The sequence below is a fragment of the Podarcis erhardii genome, assembly GCF_964252035.2.
Source record: "Podarcis erhardii genome assembly, chromosome: 16".
NCBI classification, from domain to species: Eukaryota; Metazoa; Chordata; class Lepidosauria; order Squamata; family Lacertidae; genus Podarcis; species Podarcis erhardii.
The window spans coordinates 26,780,150-26,808,065 of NC_138514.1; the positions used below are offsets into that span (position 1 = coordinate 26,780,150).

General features: G+C 48.9%; 1 protein-coding gene across 1 annotated transcript; it reads right to left on the reverse strand.

The window, feature by feature from the left end:
- Positions 1–4,402: 4,402 nt before the first annotated feature.
- RASL10B (RAS like family 10 member B) lies at positions 4,403–27,721 on the reverse strand. Its single transcript, XM_081843661.1, has 4 exons — positions 27,225–27,721; positions 17,013–17,387; positions 6,454–6,578; positions 4,403–5,491 (listed from the first exon to the last, which is right to left on the reverse strand). Exons 2-4 carry the CDS (start codon positions 17,226–17,228, stop codon positions 5,221–5,223), a joined length of 612 nt encoding a protein of 203 aa, XP_081699787.1. The 5' UTR covers positions 17,229–17,387; positions 27,225–27,721; the 3' UTR covers positions 4,403–5,220.
- Between the last annotated feature and the right edge of the window lie 195 nt (positions 27,722–27,916).

Genomic DNA, 27,916 nt, shown 5'->3' on the forward strand with positions numbered 1-27,916 from the left:
ACCTGTCTTCAGAAAGCTCTAAAGGAAAACCCTCCAGCTGCCTCCCTGATGTCCCTATTCGAAAACACAGAAATCTAATGTCCAAATCAAGAGAAATAATAGTTCCACTCTATTCTTGGTCAGATCCCACCTGGAATACAGTGTCCAGTTCTGGGCACCACAGTTGTAAAAGGATATTGGAAAGCTGGAAGGTGGACAGAGGAGGGCACCCAAGATGATGAAGGATCTGGAAACCAAACTTTATAAGGGAGTTTGGATGTTTAGCCCAGGGAAGAGAAGGCTGAGAGGTGACTTGATAGCCATCTTCAACTTTCTGAAGGGCTGCCCCATGGAAGATGGCGCAAGCTTGTTTTCTGCTCCTCCAGAGGGGTAGGACCCAAATGAGTGGATTCAGATGACAAGGAAGGAGATTCCAGTTAAACATGAGGAAGAAACATTTCTGATGGCGAGAGCTGTTCAAGTGTGGAATGGACTTTCTTAGAAGCGGGTGGGTTCTCCTTCCTCGGAGGTTTTTAAACAGAGGTTGGATGGCCATCTGTCAATGATTCTTTAGCTGTGATTCCTGCATTACAGAGGATTGGACTAGATGGCCCTTGATTCTATGAATTGGATCGCAGGGTTCTTTGGGGAAAGCCTTGATGTTAAAGTGGAATGATTCTGCTTTAAATGTATAGTGCAGATGGGCCTTAAAAACACATGGCATTAACAGCAGCGATTAATTCCTGTATAGTATTTAAGGAATTTGGATACATAATCATCATCATCATCATCATCATCATCATGGAGCTATCTGAATTCCCAGCCCTTCCATCTCTCTAAACCCAGGAAGGAGGTCAAGAGGAGAGCTGGTAGGCAGGAATTTAATTGAAAATTTATTTGTGTAGTAAGAATTCTCCACCACCCCCATTAATCTCAGCAGAAATTTAGCTTGTACAGTAATTTTAAAAGAGAGAGCCAAGACTGTGCCTTGGTAAAGTTAGATGAAGAAAATGTTAAAAAGGCTGATGACTTCCTCCCAATGGATTCATTCTCCTAGATTAGAAAAAAAACCCTCACTTAATAACTGCTTCTGTACTGAAAGGCAGACATCAAAAACATTCCCTACAATTTGTGTCTGTGGTGATAACAGAAACTGAGGATTTGCTATATGCTGACCTGCTCTTTGTCTCTAGGTATAATGGATTAAAAGAAAGGAATTGGGAAATATAAAATGCATTCGGAAAGTTGGTCAAAACTCCAAAAGAGAGCTTTCTTTCTCACTAGTTACGTTGTTGGACGGTATGCAACCTTTGGGGGCCCAGCAGTGTCTTTGGAGACCAAGAGAAGTGTCATGGGCACCACAAAATACCCATTTCACAGAAGAAAAAAACTAATCACACACCCCCTCAAAAAAACACCAGGGAAAGCATCTACAAGATCACAAAACAAATAAAATACAAATCAGAAAGCAGTCAACACCCCCCCCCATAGGCAACCCTCTCACAAATAGATAACTGGGAGGGGCAGGGGGCTTTGGGGGGTGTCTGAGGGCACCATATTGGGGACCTCAGGGTTATGGCAAATGCCTCAAATCGTACCCTGTCTGGACTTGGCTTGGCCAAAATCCCACACTAAATCTCATGTTTTAAAATCCACTTTCATTCGCCAAACTCTTAAGATTATTGCATATGGATTCTCATAGTTAATGCCCCAAACACATACACTGATGGTCCTTTGGCTTTTCAAAGAATAAAAAAAATCATTTTTGAAAAAAGCTGAGAAAATAGAAGGGCTGCTTGGACAGGATGGCTTAAAAGATTTGTTGCAAAAACGATTGCAGCCCTTTAACTCAGGGAGGTGAGGAAGCATTTTTGGCCTGGTGGGCCAGATCTTTATTTCCCAGCTTCCAGACAGGCCATATGGACAGCAGGTGATTGACAGGTGGGCTGCCCCACTCACCTGTCAAAGTTAGTCCTCGGCGGGGACACACACACAAGAACTGGGGCATGCCAGCCAGTTCTGGCACAGCCAAACCCAGCAGGATTGAATTCTAATGAGGGTTCAATCCTGCTTCCTGTGGGTTTTTCCCAAAGCAGTATTGAACACCCCATGCATCAGTTGAGAATCTTTTTGGCTTGGGGTAGTGGGCAAGGAGATCGTGCTTAACCTGTTAATTGTCTTCCGTTATTTTGTTTTAATTCAAAACTCTCCCCAGCTTATCTTCCACGATATCAGGAAGAAGGCTTTTAACTGATCCATCAAACAAATTCATCAATGAAGCATTGCATACAAGCTGTGGCCCCAATGTTGCTGGACCCTGGCTCACAGCATCTCCAGTGAACAATCAGAGATGATGGGAATCGGAGTCTAGACACACCTGGAGGGCCACACCTGCCCCATCCCTAAAATACAGCTCATCAGCACGACAGCCACTCTCAGCCTTTCAGAGAAAAAGGGTAATATTGCACAATCATTGATAAATCGCATAACCAGAGAATTATAGTCAACTTGGGGTATGCGCTGTTCTGAAGCCTACACCACACAAACAACGCCAACTTTTGCAACGCTGAGACAGATTTACTTGGGAGTGAGCCCCGCTGACCTCGGTGGGACTTACAACCCCCCAGTAAAAATGCACAGACCTGCACTCTGAACTGAACGATGTTGCATGAATTTATGTCTATTGCATAATTTTGTTTTAAACACGTGGAGGGGCTTATAACTGCTGAGCATTACAACCCCCACCCTCTTGAGGCCCCTCAAAACCAGTGCCTAAGTTTTGCAGTAACTGATACTCAAACGGGGGGGGGGGGGCATAGCTATCACCCAAAAATATGATACCCGATGACTCAGATGACTGAAGGATTCCACTTTAATTATACCCCAAACCTTGCACATAGAAAGTTAACATGTCAGGGAGAACACTGAGTTAGAAGGCAGACCAAAGGTAATCCATTCTCACCCTTGGCCAATGCAGGAGATCCACAACGAGAGCATACAGAAGGCTGGCCTTCTCCCTGGCACCCTAGTTTTCTATGCATAAGGGGTTCTTAAGCTTATCGTCCCATTGCACCAACTGAGGACCAGATGTGCTTAGAGAGAGGTCCTCATTGACAGTCCTTCAACCCTGGAGTTTTCTCCTCTCCCATGAAGACCCAACAACTCCCGAGCCACTGAAAGAGTCAGGGATGGGTACTGTTCTCCAGCTGTTGCTGGTCTCCAACTCCCTTGCCCCTGAAAAAAAACAACCCCTCACACCTGACGGTCTGAGAAGATTGGAGCTGTAGACCAGCAACACCTGGAGAGGTGAAATTGGCGAAGGTTGCTTTTGCCAACTAAGGAGGGAGGTGGAGAGGCAGATCTGAAGATGACATAATTTAAAAGTGAAGCTTTTGCCATTAATATAGTATCATTACTCACTCTGAGCCCTTGGGAGAGGGTGAGCTATATGGTAAATAAAAGGAATCCATAACTAGGCAGGTTGGAAAGTGTATGAAAAGATAGGTCATTTTAAAAAAAGGTGTTGTCCCTCCAACAGCAAAAATATTCTTGTGGGGAGAGACTGTAGCTCTGTGGCACAGCACCTGTCTTGCATGCAGAAGGTCCCTGGCTTCTCCAGGTAGGGCTGGGAGAAAACCCTGTCTAAAATCCTGGAGAGCCACTGCCAGGCAGTGTAGACCAGTGTTTCCAAAACTTGGATCTCCAGCTACTTGGGACTACAATTCCCATCATCCCTGACCACTGCTCTTACTAGCTAGGGATAATGGGAGTTGTAGTCCAAAAACAGCTGGAGACCCACGTTTGAGAAACACTGGTATAGACAGTACTGAGTGAGGTGGATCAATGGGTCCAAGTCAGCTAGAAGGCGGCAGCTGATGTTCATTTAAACTATGGGCTCATCCACACTTTCTATTTGCCCCACTGCTTCCCCCTGGGAAAAACCCACAGTTTAGCGCAGAATCAGAACAAATGGCAATGGGGTTTTATGCAGATTCCCGTTGGTTCCGAGTTAACCCTAAAGAACGGGTTTTCTGGGGGAAAGTGACTGGTCGAAGGCAAAAACGCTCAGACCCATGCCTGGAAAACAAGCAGAAAACCACTCAGACAGGTGGGGCAAGCCCTATATGTCTATGGTGATCCCTAGCAGGACCGGGATGCATGCGCTGTTATCAGAGCCACTCCATTCCTGGTGGTTTTTAGATGTACAGTGGTACCTCGGGTTACATACTCTTCAGGTTACAGACTCTACTAACTCAGAGATATTACCTTTGCTTCAGGATGAGAACAGAAATTGCATGGCGGCGGCGGCAGCAGCAGCGGGAGGCCCCATTAGCTAAAGTAGTACCTCAGGTTAAGAACAGCTTCAGGTTAAGAACAGACCTCTGGAACGAATTAAGTACTTAACCCGAGGTACCACTGTATCCCAAAGATGAATTGTGTGGACCTGAAAATAGAATGTGTGGATGCCTCTGGACATGTTTGTTTACCGTACCCCAGGAACTGGCTGTGGTTCCCTGTTGAGCTTAGAGGTCAGTGGCAAACCAAGTCATGGTTGAAACAGCCCATGCAGTAAAGGATTCTCTTGCAAATCTCTGTGCTGATGTGACCTGAGATGCCCCCACCTTCCTTGCCTCTGCTTTGCCCCTGTTAGTTAGACCCAACCATTTCCATCCAAGGTCACCTTAACTCCCCAATATCCTGTCCCTTGTAGGTACCTCCCTCCTGTGGGGAGACTTTGATCAGGCAGGATTTCCTTTCTTTGCACCGAGAGAACATGCCCTGCTGCCAACACCCTCCCGCTTTCCGTAGAAACATCCACTCAGGAAATCTGGGACCCAAGGAGTCGCACGAGGCAACTGGACACCCCCTTAAAGGCTTGATCTTGGATGACACCCAGCAGCTTCTGTCCCATCTGCCGGGAACTCTCATATTCCGGGTTCGTGATCCGAAGCGAGGGAAAGGCCTCTTGCATTTGAAGGAACCAGGTCTCCTCTGCGAATCCGCTGCTCCAGGGGATGCAGCAACGGCAAAAAAACCCAGCCAAAGCTAGATCACACCCCCAGGGGGTTGCAGGTGGAGAGGCTTCATTGTAAAACAGAGTCGCTTGAGACCTCCTGCTCCCACCACCCGCTCCAGGTGGAAAGAAGGGCTCCTGTACACATGGCACAAGGGTGAGTGGTGTTGGCAACGCCTCTGGAGATGGAGGGCAGCGACGGAAGGGGGTGCCCGTCCTCAAAGGTCTCACATGATGGCGCACCGGTTCCTCCGCAGGGCGCCCTGGAAGCGGATGGTGGTGTGGACATGCTTGCACCGGGCGCATCCCACGCTCTTGAGGAGTTCGCTGAAGAGCAGGAGGATGTGCCAGTTGTACTTGGCCGAGCACTCGATGTAGCCACACTTCCAGGTCTTCTTCACCAGGTTGGAGACGTTCCAGCGGGGGATGACCCGCCCTTTCTGGAGGTCCCTCTTGTTCCCCACGATAATGATGGGTGTGTCCGAGGTGCCAATGACCCTGCAGAGAGATGGAAAGAGAAGCCTAAATGGTTGGAGCAGGGAATGGAAGAGGCCAGGCCCAGAGGCTGCTACACCTAGGGCTGCCATACATCTGGAATTTCATGGACGCGGCCGGGAAGTGTAGAATTTGTGCCAAAATAGAAAAGAAAAACAGCTCAACAACTTTGGCCATCTGTATTAAGTACAGTCGTACCTTGGAAGTCAAATGGAATCCGTTCCGGAAGTCCGTTCGACTTCCCAAAACGTTCGAAAACCCAAGCGTGGCTTCTGATTGGCTGCAGGAAACTGCAGCCAATCAGAAGCCACGGAAGCCCCATCGGACATTCAGCTTCCAAAAGAACGTTCAAAAACCGGAACACTCACTTCCGGGTTTTGATCATTCAGGAGCCAATTTGTTCGGGAGCCAAGGCGTTCGAGATCTAAGGTACAACTGTATAGTGATTGAATTTACTGAAGTTGGAAATGTTTAAGCGTGCATAGCTGCGTATATGACTGCGTTGGCCATTCTCAGGATTTGAGAAACTCCAAGTGCCTAGATCACTTGGGTTCCATGCCATGAGAAATCTAAGACCAGAGTTTGTAAAACTAGGAATTTGCCCTGTTCTCAGGGAGAAGCCAGGGGCAAGAAATCACTCTGTATAAAGTAGAAGGGATTGGCCGGAGGGAAGAGGGATGCTGGTCTAGGATCCCAGGATTTTGCAACTCATTGGATATCCCCCGTTTCTCCTCCCCTTGAGCATGGGATATTCCAAATGTGACTGCAACCATAGGATTTGCAGAATGACATTTACAGTTTTATTTTCAATGATCCCTAGCACTGAAATGTGCCTTTCTCACAGCTGCCACACACTGGGTCAAGCCGTCATTTTGAGACTCCCTGAATTAACATCTGGCTCCACCGCCACCACCCCTTTTTCCCAGTCAGATCCCAGGTGAGGCTGAACAGAGGCATATTTTTACCTTGTTTCCAGGATCTGCTGCCTAATGGTCTTGACATACTCAAAGCTGTCAAAACAACAGATGTCATAGACCAAGATGTAGGCATGAACGCTCCGGAGGCCTCTGCAGCACACGTCCGCCCACTCCTGCAAAACAGAGAGGGACGGATCAGGGAATGCACAACACACAGAGAGCCATGGGGGTGACCGCAACACCACCAGCAGTCCCCCCCCCCTAAGCTTAATCCAAGGAGGAAGGGTTCACTCCCAGTCTTCAGCTCAATTGTGGAAGCAATGCCCAGCTCAGGGACAGCCCAGCTCTCCAATTTCTCTTTAAGTACAGTGGTACCTTGGTTCTCAGACTTAATCCGTTCCCAAATCCGTTCCAAAACCAAGGCACGCTTTCCCATAGAAAGTAATGCAGAATGGATTAATCCATTCCAGACTTTTAAAAACAACCCCTAAAACAACAATTTAACATGAATTTCACTATCTAAGGAGACCACTGATCCATAAAACAAAAGCAAGAAACAATGTACAGTGGTTTACGAACAGTCCTCTTTACAAACTACAGTCATACCTCTTGTTATGTTTGCTTCAGGTTGCGCGTTTTCAGGTTGCATCCCGCGGCGACCTGGAAGTACTGGAAAGGGTTACTTCCGGGTTTCACCGCTCATGCATGTGCAGAAGTGGCGAATCGCGACCCGCGCACGCACAGACGTGGAGACGTGGGTTGCATTTTGCTCATGTTGTGAACGGGGCTCCGGAACAGATCCCGTTCACAACCAGAGGTACCACTGTATTCAGTTTATGAACTCCGCAAAACCAGAAGTAGTGTTCTGGTTTGTGAACTTTATGTCGGTCTATGAATGGAAGCTGAACAGTGGAAGGGCACTGGCGGCAGGAGGCCTCATTAGGAAAAGCGCACCTCAGTTTAAGAATGGATTTGGTTTAAGAGCGGACTTCAGGAATGGATTAAGTTCATAAACTGAGGTACCACTGTACTGCAGTCACACAACCAATCAATCAGTAGCTGAACTGGGTTCCACATGGCCACAAAAACAAATGAGCCACAAAAACAAAAACGCAAAATAAATAGCAAAACCAGATAGACCTCAGCGTTGCACTCAAAACGGAAGTGTGGCACTCAAACTGGAAGCAAAACACTCAAAACGGAGCACATTCGCTGCCAAACAAAGTTCACAAACCGGAACACTTACTTCCAGGTTTGCAGTTTGAGAAGCAAGGTACCACTGTAGTAAGAAACCTGTGGTGGGAGGGGGGAGGCCGCAAGTGGAGGCCTTTGAAGTGGGTGGTGGATGCCAGAATGTGAGTGGAATTGAATTGTCTTAAAGTACTTCGTTCTGGGGAAAATGCTCAACCACCTCCCACCGCCTGCAAAATGAAAGCACCTTTGTAGGATGTTCTTTAAATATTCTACAGCCACATTTTGGGAAATGGTAGCCCTTTTTTTGTTCCCACCACCTCCAACAATGCCCCAGAATGATGCTATGCTCCAGGGTGCTGGACCAGATGGGCCCTTTTTTGTCCTGATCCAGCAGCCAGGTTCTGCATATGTTCTTGTCAGGAGAAGCGTCCCAGTTTGGAAGGGTCAGAGCTGTTTAAGGGCAGAAGAGACTGCCTTCGGATGTAGTGGACTCTCCTTCTCTGGAGTCACGAGTCACAGGCAGGCTAGCTCTCTCCTGACTCCACAGCTGCTTTTTGAGTGCTTCCCTCAGTGGCCAACTGTGCCAACTCTAGAGAGACCCCGATCCCTCCATCGCAGAGTCACGCTGTTCCAGTTTTATAAGCATCCATTTCATTTTCCCTTTGCAGAAAGAACATTTGGGAAACAGCAGAACGGCCTGGATTCCATGAGATACCACTCTCCTCCCTCTCTCTGCCCTTGGCACCAAAAGCCCAGCAAATGAAATTGTGAAAGTCCAGCCCAACGGGATGTTAGGGCTACATCTGGGGCTTGCAGATCCTGCTTCTTCCAGCTCACCCTAGGCTACTACTCTGACCCATCTGTGACATCTGAGAAGGCTCAGGCAATGGCAGTATGAGGTGCTGGAACTCAACATGGTGTCAAAAACGCCTATCACTATGGGAGAGCTTGCTAGCATCTTACAGCGAGCCCAAAGGCAGAATCACTGCACTCTCAGAGCCTCTAGTCGGAGCCCACGATGCTCTTTCTGGTAGTGAAAACCTGGGACACTCTGCATCTCAAGCAGATTCTCTACCACTGAGCCACATATTTCCCCATACATTTTTAAGAAAAATGGGAATGGAAAGAATTACAGCAAGCTTGCAACTTACGCGGGGATTGTGCCTGAAGCTAAAGTCGCGTATAGTCAAAACTTATTGAGTGCAATGGTGGATGGGATTGCCAAACTTGTTTTCCCTGGAACTTCACCCCCTTTCTATTTATGTTTGCATTTTTTGCCATGTGCATAAAGCTAAATGTGGGCTTACTGTATATGCATGAATAGTAGATCTGCCCCTTCAATGAAAAAAGATGCCCTGGAGCTAACCTGGGCTCCTGGTGAGTAACCCTTGCAGGCTCTTTCCAAAAAGCATGAATTCCATTTATTTCCAGGAGATGATCTGTTGCACAGAGGCACCAGCCATTAGCCTGTGTCTGCTGTGTCCTTGAGTAGTTCATGAAAAAAGCATCAGCCTTTGTTTGCTTTTAGCTAGAGAGACGAGCTTCATTGCTGCTGTCAAAGTAGGATGAGATAGTCACAGCAACTCCATCCCAACAATTTAAAATACAGGTCCACTTCTGCTTCAACTTCTTGTGATAAAAAGGTAAAGGTACCCCTGCCCGTACGGGCCAGTCTTGACAGACTCTAGGGTTGTGCGCCCATCTCACTTAAGAGGCCGGGGGCTAGCGCTGTCCGCAGACACTTCCGGGTCACGTGGCCAGCGTGACAAAGCTGCATCTGGCGAGCCAGCACAGCACATGGAAACGCCGTTTACCTTCCCGCCAGTAAGCGGTCCCTATTTATCTACTTGCACCCAGGGGTGCTTTCGAACTGCTAGGTTGGCAGGCGCTGGGACCGAGCAATGGGAGCGCACCCCGCCGCGGGGATTCGAACCACCGACCTTTCGATCGGCAAGCCCTAGGCGCTGAGGCTTTTACCCACAGCGCCACCCGCCCCCCCCCAAAAAAAGAAGTCCTGCAGGGCGTTGGACTAGATGACCCTGGGGTTACCTCCAAACTCTACAATTCTATCATCTCTCTCAGGTGGAGAACAATTTTTCAGCCCAAAGGCTACATTGCCTTCTGAGCAACCTCCCAATGCTGGGTGGGGCTAAAGGCAGAAAGGAGGTGGAGCAAGGAATGCAAATTTTACCTTTAAGGCTAGCTTCTAGACACACACCCTTCTCTCACTGACTGACTGATTCTATTTCTATGCTGCTTTTTATTCAAGTACAGTCATACCTCAGGTTAAATATGCTTCGGGTTGAGCATTTTCGGGTTGCGCTCCGCAGCGACCCAGAAGTAATGGAACACGTTACTTCCGGGTTTTGCCGCTCGCACATGCACAGATGCTCAAAATGACGTCATGCGCGGAAGCGCGAATCATGACCCGCGCAGACACAGGTTGTGTTCGCTTCAGGATGTGAACGGGGCCCCGGAACGGATCCCGTTCGCATCCAGAGGTACCACTGTAAATCCCTGCCCTCCATTCAAGCAAGGAAAATGCATTATTAGAGTTCAAGGGCATATTTTAGCCAGGCAAAGACACTTGGGGTCCGAAGCAGGGCTGGTGAGGGCTGTGGTCTAAGGAGAGAGGTGTGGCCTGGAGAGAGTTCTGAGGGCCAGATAGAGAGGCTCGGAAGGCCGCCATTTCCCCCCCATGTCAGAAGTCCCATATATTTAGATGAAATGTGTTTTTATTTATCATTACATTTCCTTCCCACCTTTCCTGCAAGGAGTTCAAGGTGCTCACATGGTTCCCACTTCCACATTTTCAACCTCACAACAACCCTGTGAGGTAATTTAAGCTGAGAGACAGGTCCCAGCCCACAGTCACCCAGCAGGCTTCTCGGTTGGGAGGGGAATTTGAACCCTGGTCTCTCTCCCAGACGGTCGTAGTCGGACACTCTAACCACTAAGCCAGTCTTCTAAGCTGTGGTAGGGTCAGTAGGTTAAAAATCTGTGAATGTGGCTCCACTGTAGTCCAAGGGTGTTTTAACACTTATCTCAAATTCCTTTTTGTCACTAAACTCCAAGGGCGGGTCAGCATGCTGTTTTCCTGTGAATTCTGGTTTTTTTTAATGGTGGTGATGATAGTGCTTTGTACCCAGGCAATCCAAATCTTGCGAAAAGTAAGGATGGATGAGGTTTCCAATTCAGTATTCATTTAAAGCCAAATCTATCCAATTTGTACTTTATGACGCAGCAGAGGAACCAAAACACAGCAATCTTTTGAAATTCATATGCACCCGAAATTTGCAATGTGTTTCTCCAACCAAAGTAGGTTTCCAAAAATGCATTATGGGGGAAAATAACATACGTCATATTGGGGAAAATGCTTATAAACATGTATACGTCAGTCAAACCTGCATTAATCAGGAGAAAGTTGCACTAAAACGCTGATAATTGCAGATTGCTGCAAAACGCAGAAAACTGAATTTCAGCTTGCAAAAAACAACAACACCCAAGAAACGGAGAGACCAGAAACCTGGAATCCTGAGCCATGTTAAAAATAGTGCAAATCGAAAAGAAAAGTGGAGAGGAGAATGGAGGGGGGAGAGACCCCTCTCAAATTTTGCATAATCCATTCTACTCATGGCAGGAGCTCTGCAGGATGGGCTTATCCTTCAGCAGCAGAAACCCCTCTCCTGCCTTGCACACAGAAAGAGCTGTGTTCAAACCCTGGCGGCATGATCCACTGAAAGGAAATAGATCAAATTCCTAAGGAAAACTTTTCTAGGCCTGGAGATCCTGGGGAGCTGCTGCCAATAAGAGTAAAAAATATTAGGTTGGGTGGGCCAGTGGGTTAGCCTGGTTAAAGGCAGCTTCCTATTTCATCTAATAATAATAATAATAATAATAATAATAATAATAGGATATCTCTTTTCACTCTCTGGATTCTGAAATTTTGGCTGGTATTGTACACAGGCTTTCAAACCAGTCTATATGTTTGAGTACGTTTCCAAGCACAATTCAAAGTGTTGATGCTGACCTTTAAAGCCCTAAGCGGCCTCGGTCCTGTATACTGAAGGAGCGTCTCCACCCCCATTGTTCAGCCTGGACACTGAGGACCAGCGCCGAGGGCCTTCTGGCAGTTCCCTCCCTGCAAGAAGCCAAGTTACAGAAAACCAGGCAGAGGGCCTTCTTGGTAGTGGCACCCGCCCAGTGGAACGCCCTCCCACCAGATATCAAAGAGAAGAACAACTACCAGACTTTTAGAAGACATCTGAAGGCAGCCCTGTTTCGGGAAGCTTTTAAAGTTTAATAGGTTATTGTATTTTAATATTCTGTTGGAAACCACCCAGAGTGGGCGGGATAAATAAATTATTATTATTATTATTATTATTATTATTATACGGCCATTTATGAAGGAGAAGGCTATAAAAAGGAGGAGAAAGCTGCACATACTAGCAGCACATAGTGTAGTTAAACCGGGGAACTCCCTCCCACAGGAGGCTAGGATGGTCATCAACCTAGATGGCCTTGGGAAAAGGTTGGGCAAATTTATGGAGGAGGAGAGGGCTGCTACTGCTTGGCCACAACGGCTCTGTCCTGCCTCCACAGCTGGAGGCAGCAATACTTGTGAATACCAGTTGCCAGGAACCACAGGAGGGGAGAGGGCTCTTGGGCTCTGGTCCTGTTTGCAGGCTTCCCAGGAAACAGACATCTATTTGGCCACTGTGAGAAAAGGATGCTGGACCTAATGCAGGGGGTTGGACTAGATGACCGCCAGGGTCCCTTCAAATGCCACAATTCTATGTTTCAAGGATTCCATGACCAGATGGGCCACTGGCCTGATGAAGCCGGGCTCTTCTTTGGTGGTTCTTCTCAAAGCCTGATTCCCAGTGCTACTTTGATCTGCAGCCGTACCTTTGTTATCAAACGGCTTAGTCGTCGAACAAATTGGCTCCCAAACGCAGCAAACCCGGAAGTCAGTGTTCTGGTTTGTGAACGTTTTTCGGAAACCAAACGTCCACCACGGCTTCTGATTGAGTGCAGGAAGCTCCTGCTGCCAATCGGAAGCCGTGCCTTGGTTTTTGAACAGTTTCAGGAGTTGAACAGACTCTCAGAATGGATGAAGTTCGATAACCAAGGTATAAGGCCAGGGGAGGGAATAATAATAATAATTTATTATTTATACCCTGCCCATCTGTCTGGGTTTCCCCAGCCACTCTGGGCGGCTTCCAACAAAACACTAAAATAAAATAACCTATTAAACATTAAAAGTTTCCCTAAAGAGGGCTGCCTTCAGATGTCTTCTAAAAGTCTGGTAGTTGTTTTTCTCTTTGACATCTGGTGGGAGGGCGTTCCACAGGGTGGGTGCCACTGCCGAGAAGGCCCTCTGCCTGGTTTCCTGTAACTTGGCTTCTCACAGGGAGGAAACTGCCAGAAGGCCCTCGGAGCTGGACCTCAGTGTCCGGGCAGAATGATGGAGGTGAAGATGCTCCTTCAGGTATACTGGACCGAGGCCATTTAGGGCTTTAAAGGTCAACACCAAGTCCTTTCCAGCCAGAGGGCCGCATTCCTTTGTGCTTGAACTCCCGGGGGCCACACGTCAGTGGTGGGCAGGGCCAGATGAAAGTGGGTGGAGCGATGGATGCAAATTCACCCCTTTCCCCCTTTCTCAATGTGGAAGAAAACAAGATTCCTTCCCCTCCTCTCTGACAGGCTGCCTCCTTATGAGTCCTGCCCAACAATGTTACCATCTCCAGCAAAGCTTCTCCTCTCCCCCCCCTTACAAGCCTCCATCTGCTCCTGCATCACACCCACCCACCCATTTGCATTCCAAGGCATGGGCCCAATCCAGTTTGTCCCCACCATATGCCTCTGTTGATCATTTATCCTGTGCTATTTCCGATTGCCTCATTCGCTGACCTTTCCTTCTTCCCGCACGCAAATCTTCCTCGTCACCTGCTCCTCCGCAACCCCCCCCCCTCAGGAAGACACACCCTTTCCAGGGCAAGAGAGGAGAACGAGAGACGTCACCCTGCATCCCGGAACCTGGCTGGGGGGTCATTGGCATAGCGTGGGTTGTGGCCCCGGGTGCAAATTTCTCAGGGAGGAGCAACTAGGTGCCCCCTTGGCAGGTTCCCTCATCAAGGCCAGAGCCACAGGGGGCAGCGCCTCCTTCTCCTTGTCACCATTGAAAAGAGGCCCAAATATGGCCGCCCCTGGGTCAGCTGAGAGGGAGGATGGGGAGGGGGAGGGTGGCACCAGTGCCCACAGAGGAAGAAGGGAGGAAGAGAAAGGTGGGAAAGCACTGCTGGAGCCATTTGTCCAGAGCGCCTTGAGGCAAGGACAGGAGGGCGAGTTGACACAGCTTCTTTATACGGGCTCCCAGGGTGGGGTTAGTTTGCAAGGAGATACAACCCTTCATTAGATTCTGGCCAGCAAAGGGACTGACCGCTGATCGGTTCACCAGGGCAGCACAACACTTGCCCCGCCCCGGGCACCGGCCACCCACGCTACGCCACTGCCTGGGGTGAGAGACGCTGCCTCTACAGTGGCAGGTTCCTTGCAGCCACCTGGAGATTCAGCTGAACCGTTCAATGCCAGCTTACGGTTTCTGTTGTGAACTGCAAATTATAGCTTAACATGTACAGCGGTACCTCGGTTTACAAACAAACTATTCGGTTTATGAACTCCACAAAACCGGAAGTAAGTGTTCTGGTTAGCAAACTTTAACTTGGTCTACGACTGGAAGCCGAACAGTGGAAGGGCACCAACCAGAGGTGGGAGGTCCCATGAGGGGAAAACGCACCTCAGTTTAAGAACGGATTTGGTTTAAGAACAGGCTTCTGGAATGGATTAAGTTTGTAAACTGAGGTACCACTGTACAGTTGTACCTCAGTTTTCGAATGTAATCTGTTCTGGAAGACCATCCGAGTTCCGAAACATTTGAAAACCAAAAACTCAGTATGGAAGCATCAATACGAAAAACTCAATACAGAAGCCAAGTGGCATGTTGGACTTCCGAGGCAAGTTTGAAAACCAAAGCATTTACTTCCGGGTTTACGGCGTTCGAAAACTGAATTGTTCACCAATGGAGACATTCGAAAACCGAGGTACCACTGTATATTGCTGCAAAACAGCCTTGGCCATAGCGTGGGTTGTGGCGCCCTAAAGATGTTGTTGGACTGCAAATTCCATCAGCCCCAGACAGCACTTGCAGGGCCAGAGGCAAAGTGGGTGGAGCATTTATTTCCCCTTTAGCGCACACCCTTCTCTATCATCCATCCATCCAGGCAAGCAAGCAAGAGGCTTCGTCAGAGTTCAAGGACTCATCCCAGCCTGACAAAAGCATGTGGGGTGTGAAGAAGAGGCAGGGAGGGGCGTGGCCTGAGAGAGAGTTCTGAGGGCCACATTTGGCCCCCGGCATGAGGCTTTCAAATAATAAGAAGATAATGAGAAGAAAATCATCATCATCATCAGACTTTCTAGATAGTGGCCCATTTGGTGCCTCCTCCCACAAGGCTTGAAGACAATCGTCCTCTCCCACAGTTTACCCATGGGTGGTAGACTGCCTCTGAACATGGAGGTTTCATTCCTAGCCATCAAGATCAACAAAAACCTAAGAGCTCTCCGACAGATCTACCTGGTCCAGTTTCCAGCTCCACGCAGGTGTCACTGAGAAGCCCACTGTCAATGCACGAAGGCAAACTAAGACTTCCTGTTTTAAATAAATAGGTAGGCAATGAGTCTTCCAAACCCCTGCTAGGAAATTGGAGGCTGTGGGTGTCAAGCCTTAGAAAGGCTACCCAGAGATTTCTTAGATTTCTCTCTCTCTCCATTGTGACTCTGTAAACGAGGGACCATCATTTTAAGAAAAGAAAGGTAAAGGCGAGGCTTTTGAAGTTATGTTCTCAGGCTGAAGCTGTAGGAAAAGAATTAATCCTGCTCTGAAAATGGGCATGGATAAAAGGGCAGTGTACCAGATCTTTGGCAACTGACAGCATAGTTATTACCTTATTATATGGGGGACCTACAACCAAAGGTTGTGTTGGGTGTGTGTGTTCCTGATCAGGGTTCTTACCAGTCAGCCATGCCATGTCTATTTATTATTTCTATATTTAGAGCATTTGTGGCCCTTTTTTCAGCCCAAAAGGCTGCCAGAGATGCTTACAGGAAACCAAAATAAGGCACTTTCTACCCGCAGGAGTGGGGGGGTGGGTTCCTGGGGCCTTGCTGCATCGCCTGCAAGTGTGGGGGGGAGCCTAGCTGGCCGACGCAGCCCTTGGCAGGTGCATCCCCCTAATACTGGCCAGGTGTGAGGGGGGTTGGGCAAGGCCAGCTGGGCTCAAGAACCCAGGGACCCCCAGCGGCAGGCAGGGCAGGATGGGGATCCCTGCACAGGAGTGCCTGGCTTGTGCCCCCTCAAAATCCTGCCCCTGGGGCAACGGCCTTCCTGCCCCCTCCCCATGCTGCGCCCCTGCGCCACACCACCTGCCTCACACCTCTTTTACCTGCGCTGCATACCCACAAAGTGCCGGCAGAGACACCAACTTCTGGTGAGATTTTGTGAGATCTTGCTGAGGTCTTGTGAGACCTCATGTGCTCCGTGAGATCTCACAAGGCTTCAGTGAGATCTTGCTAGAAACCAATGCTGGTGGCAGAGTTGGCGGGGCAGGTGGCGGAGGCAAAGCGACTGTTGCATCTTGGCTTCCGCCAGTTCAGGTGAGCATCTTACCTCATCAGTGGACCAGGCCTGGTACTATTATTAATAATAGGATTTCTATGAGAACTTTCACCTAATATAGAGTGGTTTAACAATTACGGTAATCCCTCTTCTCAAGGAACTCTGGGAAATAGTAGCTATGTAAAGGGAGATCGGGGCCTCCTAACAACTCTCAGCACCCTTAAGAAACTACAGCTCCCATGATTCTTTGGGGGAAGCCACGGCTGTTTAAACTGGCATCCTAGTTCTCTAAATGTACGCTGTGCATGTGGCCAGGAACGGAGACGCTGCGGGCAAGTGGAGATTCGTATCACTCCTTGCATGTAGAAAGCTAGCATGTCTGGGAGAAGGATTCAGAATTAACCTTGTGCCTGGCATATTTGTTTCTCTGTGTGCATGAAGACACATTTGGACATTGAAACTCCAGACAGACTCATTCCATACATTTACAGCACTGCCCCGCCTCTTTAAATACAAATGGCTTCCCTCAAAGAATGGTTCAAAGTTGTTGAGGGTTGTTTGGAAGCCTGTTCCTCTTCCAGAGCTACAATTTCCAGAGTCCCCTGTGAAGAGAGATGGAAAACTATGGATCTGGTCTGGCTCCCACAGGACATGGTGATGGCAGACAATGGGCAGTCCTCTGCTGTCCCCTCCAGGCAGAGCTGTCCTTTGCAGGCCTGAGCAGGTGAGGGAGACCTACCTGTAAGGTGTTTACTGGGAATGCCGTGATGGGGGGAAAGTCCATGATCTGCAGGTCGTGGACGTGGCCGTTCATGACCACAGCGGGCAGGTAGACGCGTCGGGTCTTGGTGGGGACACAGACCTCGCTGAACTCGTTGTAGAGGAACTGGCGGACAATGGCGCTCTTCCCGACCCCTTGAGCTCCCAGCACTGCCACCTTGAACGTTGTCACCATGCCTCCCGGCCGCGGTGGCCCTCCTGCGCGACGTGGCGATCGGCTCCTCAGCGCAGTCCGCTGCCTTTGCGCTGCCAGGAAGGCCCCCGGGCTGCATATTCCGGCAGCTGCGATGTCAGCCACAGTCAGCAACCATGTCCTCTCCGGCTTCGCCCGTCACTGGAAGACCAGGAGAAACCACATCAGGCAGAGGAACAGGAGACAAGGGCACGCAGGGCCAGACCAGGAGTCCGCCAGGTCCAGCGCTAGCTCTCTCGCTCTCCCTCACTGTGTGCCTTTAGATATAGGACAATGGGAGGAATACTGCCTCTACACATATGCCACCTTTTCCCCCAAGGAGCCCAAGATGGCGTACAGGGTTCTTCTCCCCATCCTTGTTTAATTTCCTTTTAGAAGTGGATGGGATGTTTTTAAATGTATTTATCTTTTCTCTTGGTTTAATGTATCTGGGTGAGGTATATTGTCTATTCAGTTGGTTGTAAGCCCCTTTGGGCTGCCCTGGGCAGGGTGAAGTGACTGACAAACAGTGCTTTTTTTCTAAAAAAAATGTTTAGGGGTACTCTCATTTTCCTACTCATATTGAAATACTGCCCCTCGGTGAGGCCAAACTTAGATTCACAAAATGTTTAGGGGTATGCATACCCCTGCGTCTCCCCAGAAAAAAGCACTGCTGAGATATATGTACCCACATAATCCTGCTCACATGCTGAGATCTAGGAACAAAGAAAGGTGCCTTATTAGGCTTGCCATATTTCAAAGAGTAAATACAAGGACACCCCGAAAGCTGTTGAACCCCAAAAAAGCAATTTTTCGATTTACTTGCTGAAGATTCAGGACAAACCGCCACCTTCCAGAAATCCACCTCCCCCCGGATGTCACGTCCGACTTTAAAATCCCGGTAATGTCCTTATACTGAATCGGACCGTTGCTCCATCTAGCTCAGTATTTTCTGCAGTGACTGACAGAACATCTCCAAGGTCCCAGGCAGGGGTTGCTTTCATCCCTACCTGGATAAGCTGGGAATTGAACCTGGGATTTTCCACATGCAAAGCAGATCCTCTAACCACTACACTACAACTCTCCCCTCCCCCCCCCCGGACTCTTCTTGAATGGTCACTGTATAATCAGTTGGGTTGGCACACACAAAATGCAAGGCCTTATCAGTGATGGCCCCAAAACAACCTTCCAATGGACTTTGCCCCTTCTGCTCCAACATTGAGGCCAGTCTTAGGCTGGCACCAGCACATTTTGCTGCCATGCTGACCAGAGTAGCAGTGGGATCTCACTTCAACATCTTCCGCTAGAAGGAAAGGCTCAGGCCAGCCATAACCTTGCTCCATCTAGTGACCGCCCCTCAAAATCTGCCGCCTGAGGCAACTGTTTTGCTTTGCCTCATGGGAGGGCCGGCCCTGTTAGAAGACCTTCCTCTATGCAGCTGCAACAAATGCAGGGCTGGCTAAGCTTTCTGGGTCCCAACAGGGGCTCCATGGCAACCTCTCGGGGGCGGGGACTGGATACACGTGGAGGGCATCCCTGAAAAGCAGGCATAGCAGCCAACCCACAGCCTCACCCGCATCACAGATAAACACCCATCTCACAGGAGCCGCAAATAGCTCCCATCTCCCAGAGCAGCTTCTGCCTCTGTTCTACTGGGGCTATTTTCCCTCTCAAACTCCATCTTCCCCTCCCTTGCGTGTCACTTTCTGAGGGCGTTCTGCTCTTAAAAGCAGCTGAAAATACCTTGAACAAATAAAATGCATTTCAACCAGAAGAGAAAAACAGACACTCTATTATGTCCTTTTAAATGTGTTCATGGGACAGGTTACAGGTAGGTAGCCGTGTTGGTCTGCCGTAATCGAAACAAAATAAAAAAAATTCTTTCCAGTAGCACCTTAGAGACCAGCTAAGTTTGTTATTAGTATGAGCTTTCGTGTGCATGCGACTTCTTCAGATACACTGAAACAGAAGTCACCAGACCCTTATATATAGTGAGAGGGTGGGGAGGGGTATTACTCAGAAGGGTGGTGGGAATGGGTGATTGGCTGATAGGTGTGGTAAACCTGTTGACGACCGTTAAGGACTGCAATTGGTCTTGCAGGAAAAAGCAAGGGGTGAGATGGCTAAAAATAGCTATATCATGTATAATGAGATAAGAATCCAATGTCTCTATTCAGACCAGGTCTCTCCATGGTTTTAAGTTTGGTAATAATCTGCAATTCAGCAACTTCTCTTTCCAGTCTATTTCTGAAATTCTTTTGTAATAAGACAGCTACTCTGAGATGTTGTATAGAATGTCCTGGGAGATTGAAGTGTTCTCCTACTGGTTTCTCTGTCTTGCGATTCCTGATATCAGATTTATGTCCATTTATCCTTTGGCGTAGGGTTTGGCCTATTTGTCCAATATAGGGAGCTGAAGGGCACTGTTGGCATTTCATGGCATATACAATGTTAGAAGATGAGCAATTAAATAGTCCTGAGATGGTATGTTTGATGTTGTTGGGGCCAGTAATGGTGTTGTCCGGGTGTATGTGGCAGCAATCTGGGTTTATTGCAGTGTCCATGTTAAGTCTGGTTATTGTATTATTGTGGGTGAGGAGTTGTAGTCGGGTGTGGGACAGGTGTGTCTGTGTGTGTTATTGGTCTGCTTTTGGTTGTGTTCTTGCATTTCGGGTTCTTGTTTTGTAGTTTTATGTTGTGAACCGCCCTGTGACCTTCGGAAGAAGGGTGGTATACAAATTTAGTAATTAAAAAAAAAAAAGAGTGGAGGGTCTTCGAGAGCGTGGCACCCCATGGGGAGTGCTGAGACAGGAACCAGCCCAACACCTTCTCAATAACTGAAAGACCTCTCCTTTCCTCACAGACCCTTTCCGATGCTGAGATTGGCAGAGGCAGGGCCTTTTGGGTAGCTCCTCTGCCCTCAGAGGCTTGGGAGAAAGGGCCTTCTCTGGGGTGGCCCCTAAGCTGTAGAACTCCCTCTCCACAGAGGTGTATCTGTACAGTTTCCTGAGGATTTTGGCCTTGGCCTTTTGCACTTGAGGTGTATATTTTTAGGACCCACCTTATTTCTGTGATTATAAGTTGTGTGAAACCCTTTTTAATATTGTGTTTTAACTGCTGTAACACACCCTGGGACCTTGGATGAAAGGTGGGCAGTGCTTAACAAGAAACAAACAACACCGCAACTGGCCTTGCGTAAGCAATAGGCATGTGTCAGCCAGGCAAGAACACTCAAGATGAGATGCAGTGCCGGGGAGGACGTACCGAGGGCCAAGCAGAAAGACCTGGAGGGCCGCATTTGGCCTCTGGGTGTGTGGTTCCCCACACCTCCCCTAAATTGTATGGGGCTGCATTATCTGGAGGATGTCCAACCTACCCATGCTTTACGATCAGATTTGTATTTGAGGCCCTGTCCACATACAAAGTGACCGAATCAGACAGAGCCTGCCTGGGGGTGGCCCCGCATTGGTGGGATGTGGGGAGGTTTCCAGGTGGGCTGCTGACACAGCGGTGCTGTTTTATTCTGCTTATCATCTGTGCTAGGTAGACTGTGGTTTTTTAACACACTGACTAATTCCAACGCTTTCAGCATAATTTAAAAGGCTGAAGACCTTTATTTATTTGTTAAATTTCTATAATTAAAGAGGTTTTTGTCTGGCTACTGTCCACTAATGTTTGATGCTTTGTGAGGAGATTCTGAACTACAACTCAGCGACAAATGGAGAGCCGAATTCTCCTCAGAAGTGGGATACAAATATATGAAAGCAGGAGTGGGGGCACCTGTGCCCCTCCAGATGTGGAAGGACTACAACTCCCATCATCCCTGACCATGGGCCATGCTGGTTGGGGCTGATGGAAGTTGTAGTCTTACAGTGCGAGGACTACAGGTTCCCTACCCCCATCTCAAATGAATAAAAGTTTCCTAATCAAACTTTGGAAGAAGCCAAGAAGTGGACACTCCTTCCTTTGGGGCAGCAAACCAATTTCATTGACACCTACCAGGCAGGCAGAATTAAAATTGGTAACACCTCTGCATCTGTAGGGCAAATTTCACCTGTGGAATAACTGCACAGGAGCACCAGCGGAGGAAAAGGTGGCAACCCTGCTCCCTCCCTCTTGACTCTGCCACACCTGGCAATGCCTGATATTTATTTCAAAAAATACAAGCCGGGCTGAAGTTAATTAAACTCCTGGTGTTATCACTGCTGCCTCTGTGCTTAATGTAATCTGCTTGTACAGATCTTTCCGATGCAATCAAGTCAGCGATGTGTTAATTTAGGAGGCCGCTGGAATGAACTGCTCTCACCTCCTCTCTATAAATCCATAAAACTCTACAGTTCCAAGAATCTCCCTTTCCACAGGGCTGGGATTTCTGAATGGGTAGCCGCTCACTTTCAATTCCCTTTAACTACTCCCATCATGCAGTTCAAATATTTCCCACACCCCTCTCTGCCCTTGTCTGTAGCTCAGAAGTGGGGAACATCTGTGGCACAGCAGATACCCTTCAACTCCAACTCCCATCAGCCCCAGCCACTATGGCCAATGGTCAGGGATGATGGGAACTGGAGTCCAAGGACATCCTCTGGAAGGCTACGGGGTCCCTGACCTTGTTATAGGTCAGAGATGGGGAATTGCAGGCTACCAGTAAATGTGGCCCCCCAGGCCACTCTATCTGGCCCTTGGGACACCTCCTTACAGGCCAAACCCCTCCCCAGCCACACCCCTTACTGATCCTACCAAAAATACACCTCCCTTAGTGTCCTTGAACTCCAATAATGCCTCTTATCTGTCTGGAGTTGTGGAGTTGTGGTGAGTATGTTCTGAAACAAACTGGCTGCAGAAAGGTAAAATTTATTATGCATTTGTGTTTTTATATTGTAAGTTTATGTTGTAAGCACCATGAGACCTGCAGATATAGGGCGGTATAATAATAATCATAATCATAATCATAATCATAATCATAATCATAATAATAATAATAAATTTCACATAGAGACCTGTTTGTGTCTCTAGCTACACCCATCACTGGCATTTGGACTCAAGAAGGTGGGCCTTGGGCCTGATCCAGCTGCTAGGTCCTTCCTACCTTCTTATAAGAGCATTCCCTCCAACATGTTGCAGAGGAAAATCAAAAATCATAACATTCCTTTCAGGGCCACACTCCCCAAAATGGGTGATTTTGAGAGCCACATTTTCATGGGAGCCAGGTGACTGGCGAGAGAGCATGGCCCCCCAAAATGGGCGCCTCTTGGAGCCACCCTATCGCGGGAGCCAAAATGAGACACCCCAGGATCCAATCAGAAGCCGGGGTGGCATCTGTAATTCTGGGATGAGTAGAACAGTTGAAGGGTAAGTGAGAGAGAGAAAATCAGGGGCAGGCAGTGTCCTAGATGGGCCAATGGGCCAACACAATATAAGGCAGCCTCCGTGATGCCCTCTAGATGTTCTGAACTACGACTCCCATTGGGAGCCGATGGGAGTTGTAGTCCAAAACATTTTGGAGGTCAACAGGGAAGCAAAGGCTGGTTTAGACTCCAAGCTGTTCAGGGCACAAACCTGTCCCCCTGGACTTATGAAATGCTGCACGTGTTGATTACAAGTGTGCGATAGATCGATCAATCAATCAATCAATCAATTAACAGACATATCTGATGCGAGATGAGCGCTGCACCCCATAGCCAAGTTTGACTGGACGTAACTGTCCAAGGCTCCTTTACCTAAATATACAGTACATACATGTGCACATGTTTACATTTTCTTCTAGTCTGCAAACAAAAATGGAATTTCCTTCTGCAAAAGAATCCAGATCGCACTGGACTGCCCCCCTCCCTGTCCTCTGTTTGAAGGGGCCCTGTGTTTGAAGGGTCACTTGCTCTGGGTCCAGTTTAAAGAGAAAGAACCCTAAGGAGGGAGAAGCGCCAAGGATGGGGGTTGGTGGTGCAGAAGCTTGCATTTGCCCACCCACAATGAGCACCTGTACCACAAAGTGAGGAGGCACCCGCAGGCCACCTGCCCACTAGGGTGAGACGGCTTGTGTTCCTATTCAAATCACAGCCCTGCTTTCTAATTTTGCATCTATGCATATAAATCAGCACATGCAAATCTTATGTAAACCTGTGTCCTCCTTTCCCCCTCTTTTCCAAGGGATGAACGGCCTCTTTTTTTCTTTTGACAAAAGCTAGATTGCCAAGCTAACTCTGGCTTTGCGATGGGGCTTTTTGGACAACCCAGCAACAGATCTCCCGAAATACCTTCGGTGCTCCTCGCACCCCCTCCAACTTTTAAAGTCTGCATTGACTCTCCGCTGCCAAGGCTGGTATCTGGCATCCTAGCAGAAGCCTTATGCCCAGGGGGAATTCAAAGATTCCAAGGGCACCTGGGATTCTGCTGGACTCCACCAAACTCCCACCGTAACAGGAGAATAAGCAGGTACCTCAAGGGAAGAGGGAAGGCCCACCTGGCAGATACAGGGGTGGGGGATATTTTTGGAAGTTTGTGGGAAGATGGCGAGCATCTGGAAAGAAGAGAGACCTCGGCCCAAGCTAAGAACAGCCCCACTGGATCAAACAGAAGGTCCATATTTCTGAGCATCCTGTTGCTCACAGTGACCAATCAGAGGTTTGCTGGGAGCCCATAAAACAGGGTGCAAAGGCAAGAGGCCTTCTATGTTGTCTGTCACCCGGCAGCAGCTGGAAACCAGAGGCAGATTGCAGCCTGTCTCTGGATACCGGCAATCAAAGCAAACAGGTGTGGTTGGTAGGCCTATCCTTCTCTATGAATTTGTCTCGGTCCCTTTCCAAGCAACTTTTGTTGTTGTCCCGCTTGCTGCCACCATCACTACTACACTGTTTCGACATTTGTATAAACCACTTGGGGGGCGGGTTGTCTACCCACTTAAGAATGTAACAAGAGCCAGCAACTCACCTGGTGCAGTATGCTGTTCTCACAGTGGTCAATCAGATGCCTCTGCTGGGAAACCCGCCAGCAGGATTCGAGCAGGAGAAAACTCTCCCCTCCTGCAGCTTCTAACCACTGATACACTGGTACCTCGGGTTAAGAAATTAATTCGTTCCGGAGGTCCCTTCTTAACCTGAAACTGTTCTTAACCTGAGGTACCACTTTAGCTAATGGGGCCTCCCGCTGCCCCCGCATGATTTCTGTTCTCATCCTGAGGTAAAGTTCTTAACCCGAGGTACTACTTCCGTGTTAGCGGAGTCTGTAACCTGAAGCGTCTGTAACCTGAGGTACCCACTGTACTCACGGAAGCGTTACTGCCTCCCAAAGTGGTGAAGAAACGGTTAATGAAAATAAACAGAATGCATCTATATAAGCTGAAGGCCCTCACCACAGCTCCTGATGACAAATTCCACAGAGCAATTGTGTGCTGCTGAATAAGTTATTTCATCCTGAGTCTGCAGCCAGCCAAGTTGCAGCAGGATGGAGGGACGGAGGAAAAGTCTGTTCTCCCTCCTCAATCTCTCTCACACCATGCACACTTTTAGAAACCTCTGTGGTGTGCCCCTTAATCCTCCTTTCCCTCTTAAACTCAAAAGCTTGACTGCCTTTTTCTCATAACACGAGAAGATAAGAGCCTGCCTGCAGGATCAGGCCAGTGGCCCCTCTAGGCCAGCATCCTGTTCTCACACTGGCCAATCAAGATGCCTCTGGAAAATCAGCAAGCCAGGCCTGAGCACACAAGCAGCCCTCTCCCCTCCTGCAGTTTCCAGAGACTGGAATGCCTAATATTTCCAGTGCTTAGGGTCTCTAAAGGACTTAATCCCACCCTGGGTTTATGACCTGCATTCTGGACTCCGGGGTGTGCTGCTTTGGAGTTAGTCAGTCTCTCCAAATCGAGAACCTGGACCCGAAAGTCGGCTCCAGTGTGTGTGTGTGTGTGTGTGTGTGTGTGTGTGTAGAACAGCCCCAAAGTTTGGGAGGCCCACACCTGCATTCCAGAGAACAGGCTGTCCGCTAGGTGTGCATATGCAGGGATGACAAGACAAGCACACGCCCGTCCTGGCAGCCCATCCATGCGCAGCCTCCGGAGCACATGGATCCTCACAAACGGAAGCTGCCACATTTTGTCAGCTGATCTGTGGCAGCAGTGTGTGAAGGCAGCATGCGCGGCCTGGTAAACAGATACACAGAGACACACACACATAGACTGTAAGTGCATAATTTCCAGAGCATTATGAAGTTGAGGGTGAGGAGGAGGAATTATGCTTTTAAATGTACATCCCTGGTTTGCCTGGAAAACATTTTTTTGCTGTTTTTGGTTTGCCTAAATAAAAATGTTTTTTGCAGGCACCAAAGGGAGTGTTGACATATGTCAACAGGCAGGCAGTTCCAAAATGTGGGTGCTGCCACACTAACAGGTCAATTTCTTATAAGTGCAGAGCAGGTCATAATCATAGAATCATAGAATTGGAAGAGACCACGTGGGTCAACTAGTCCAACCCTCTGCAATGCAGGAATCTTTTCCCCAACGCGGAACTCGAACTCACAACCCTGAGATTAAGAGTCGCATGCTCTACCGACTGAGCTATCCCAGACTAGAGAGAGGGTGCTGTTGCTCTTGTGGGCTTCCCAAAGGAGGCATGTTGTTGGCCACTGTGAGAACAGGGTGCTAGGCTCCATGGGCCCACATGGGGTTGATCCAGCAGCCAGGCTCTTGGGGTGCCCTTACATTGAGAGACTTGTCTCAAACCCCGGAGTGTTTGAGAGTGCAGGAATTTAAAGAGCTAATGGAGCAGCACTCTGACTCAGTATAAGAGTTCAGAACAGCACTTACATAGGAGACTGCCTTGTATCTGCGCATTGGACCACGCAGCTCAATATTGTCTACACTGACTGGCAGCCGCTCCCCAGGATTTCAGACAGGGGTCCCACCCAGCCCTACCTAGAAATGTCTGGGATGCCTGCAAACCAGGTGCTATGGCCCTACATGTCACATAGGTGCCAAGGGCCCAAAGTTGTTCTTTTTTTGGGGGGGGGGGCAAACTGAATGCACCTGACAATCTCAGACAGACCCTCACCCCAAAGAGCAAACTCATCTACATGTGTGTTATTGTGGCAGCATATTATACCTCCCCACACACAACATCTCGGACCCAACATGTGGGCGGTGAATGCCCCCACACACGCACCTCCATGCACAGTGCGCCGAGCATATTGTCCACACGCAAACTACCATGTGGCCCATCACACCATGCGCAGGGAGGGGGGAGTGTGTGTTTGTCGGGGGTGCCACTCAGGCAACCCAGGAAGGGAATTCAAGATGTGCCATGCACCAGCTCAAGAGGTCGGGGAGACTCAACAGGCCTTGTGTGATAACCCGCTTGCGGTTTAAGGGCTGGGCTGGCGAGCATCACAGTGGAATTTAAGGTATGGGGCTTCATGTGCCAGGAGTGAAGGCCTCTCTTGCTTCAAGTCGGTCTTCTCTATGCTTGCAGGGAAACTGAGCAGCCCAAAATCCACACAAGACCCCCCACTTGACTTCCACATGGACCCCTTCCTTGATGCCAGACTATACACTACAGCTGGGGGCACAAGTCCCCCTTTGAAGAAAGTGATGGTTTTGGAGAAAGCGGGGAGGTGCAGCATCTGTGGAAACAGCTATGAGTTTCCTTGGCTGAACAGGTAGCCACAGCCACAGTCACGGGACTTTCAAACGCACCCCCGGTTTGGCTTCTGGGGAGGGGCCCCAAAACTAGGTCCTTGGCCCTAACACCCCCCACCATCCTGATGAGAGAGTAATAACAATCCCTCCCCACCAACTCCTTCCAGGTGCACGGTTTTAACTTTGAGCATCAGCTAGAATCCTCCCACCCGTCACTGCTGCGCTGAGTCCAGAGGACAGGTGCATCTGGTGCATCTCACCTGTGCAGCGCCCTCTGCTCCACCTCCCCATAGATGGGCGCCCCTCGGGAAGGGGGAGCCCTCCTCCTCCCCCTCACCGCCTTCCTCCCACCCACCCCAACCCCAAAGCCCACCCTTTACCTTGCAGAGATGACGAGGAGGCCAAGGACACTCGCCCCCCCAGGCGGTGTCTCCAGTGATGGGTCCCAAATCCTTGAAAAAACGGGGGGTGCCTGCTGGTTGCAGAGAAGGAAAGATATTCCATTCAGTATCCTCACGCAGATCTTGGAAGGTTTTGGAGTTGTTGGGGGAGGGGGCAGCTCGGATCGGTGTATAATATATATATATATTGCAGAGAACTGGGGGGCTGCAGCGCTTACTTGGAGGCAAAAAATAATAATCTGGTAAAACGAAACCTGCGATGGTAAAGGGAAGGAGGCTGGTTCTACAGTTGAAACAATTTCTCTCTCATCTGATCTGGGTTGTTTTTTTTATTTTCCTCCCCCCCTCCAACAAAAATGAGAAATAGAATCTTCTCCTCCCCACCCCCCTTCCTATATTTTCTTGCAATGCAGGGAAGTCAGCTTGGATGGAGAGAACAGCCTCTGTGTGCGTGTATGTGTGAGGATAGAGAGAAGGGGGGGTTGGAAATCTCCTGCTACTGATTGCAGGAGATCCACAGGGTCACAAAGCCTGACATGTTCTGGAGAGAGAGGGAGAGAGAGAGAGAGAGAGAGAGAGAGAGAGAGAGAGAGAGAGAGAGAGAGAGAGAGAGAGGGGCACACAGAGAGAGAAAAAACAGCTAAGGGCTTCACAGTTTCACCCCTTTGAGT

Bases quoted from the DNA above. Each gene is read 5' to 3' on its own strand.
- RASL10B (XM_081843661.1), bottom strand. From the start codon at position 17,228: ATGGTGACAACGTTCAAGGTGGCAGTGCTGGGAGCTCAAGGGGTCGGG. The intron at 6,579-17,012 runs GTAGGTCTCCCT...TCTGTTTTGCAG, and splicing joins TCCCAGTAAACACCTTACAG to GAGTGGGCGGACGTGTGCTG. The intron at 5,492-6,453 runs GTAAAAATATGC...ATCTCTCTGCAG, and splicing joins CAGCAGATCCTGGAAACAAG to GGTCATTGGCACCTCGGACA.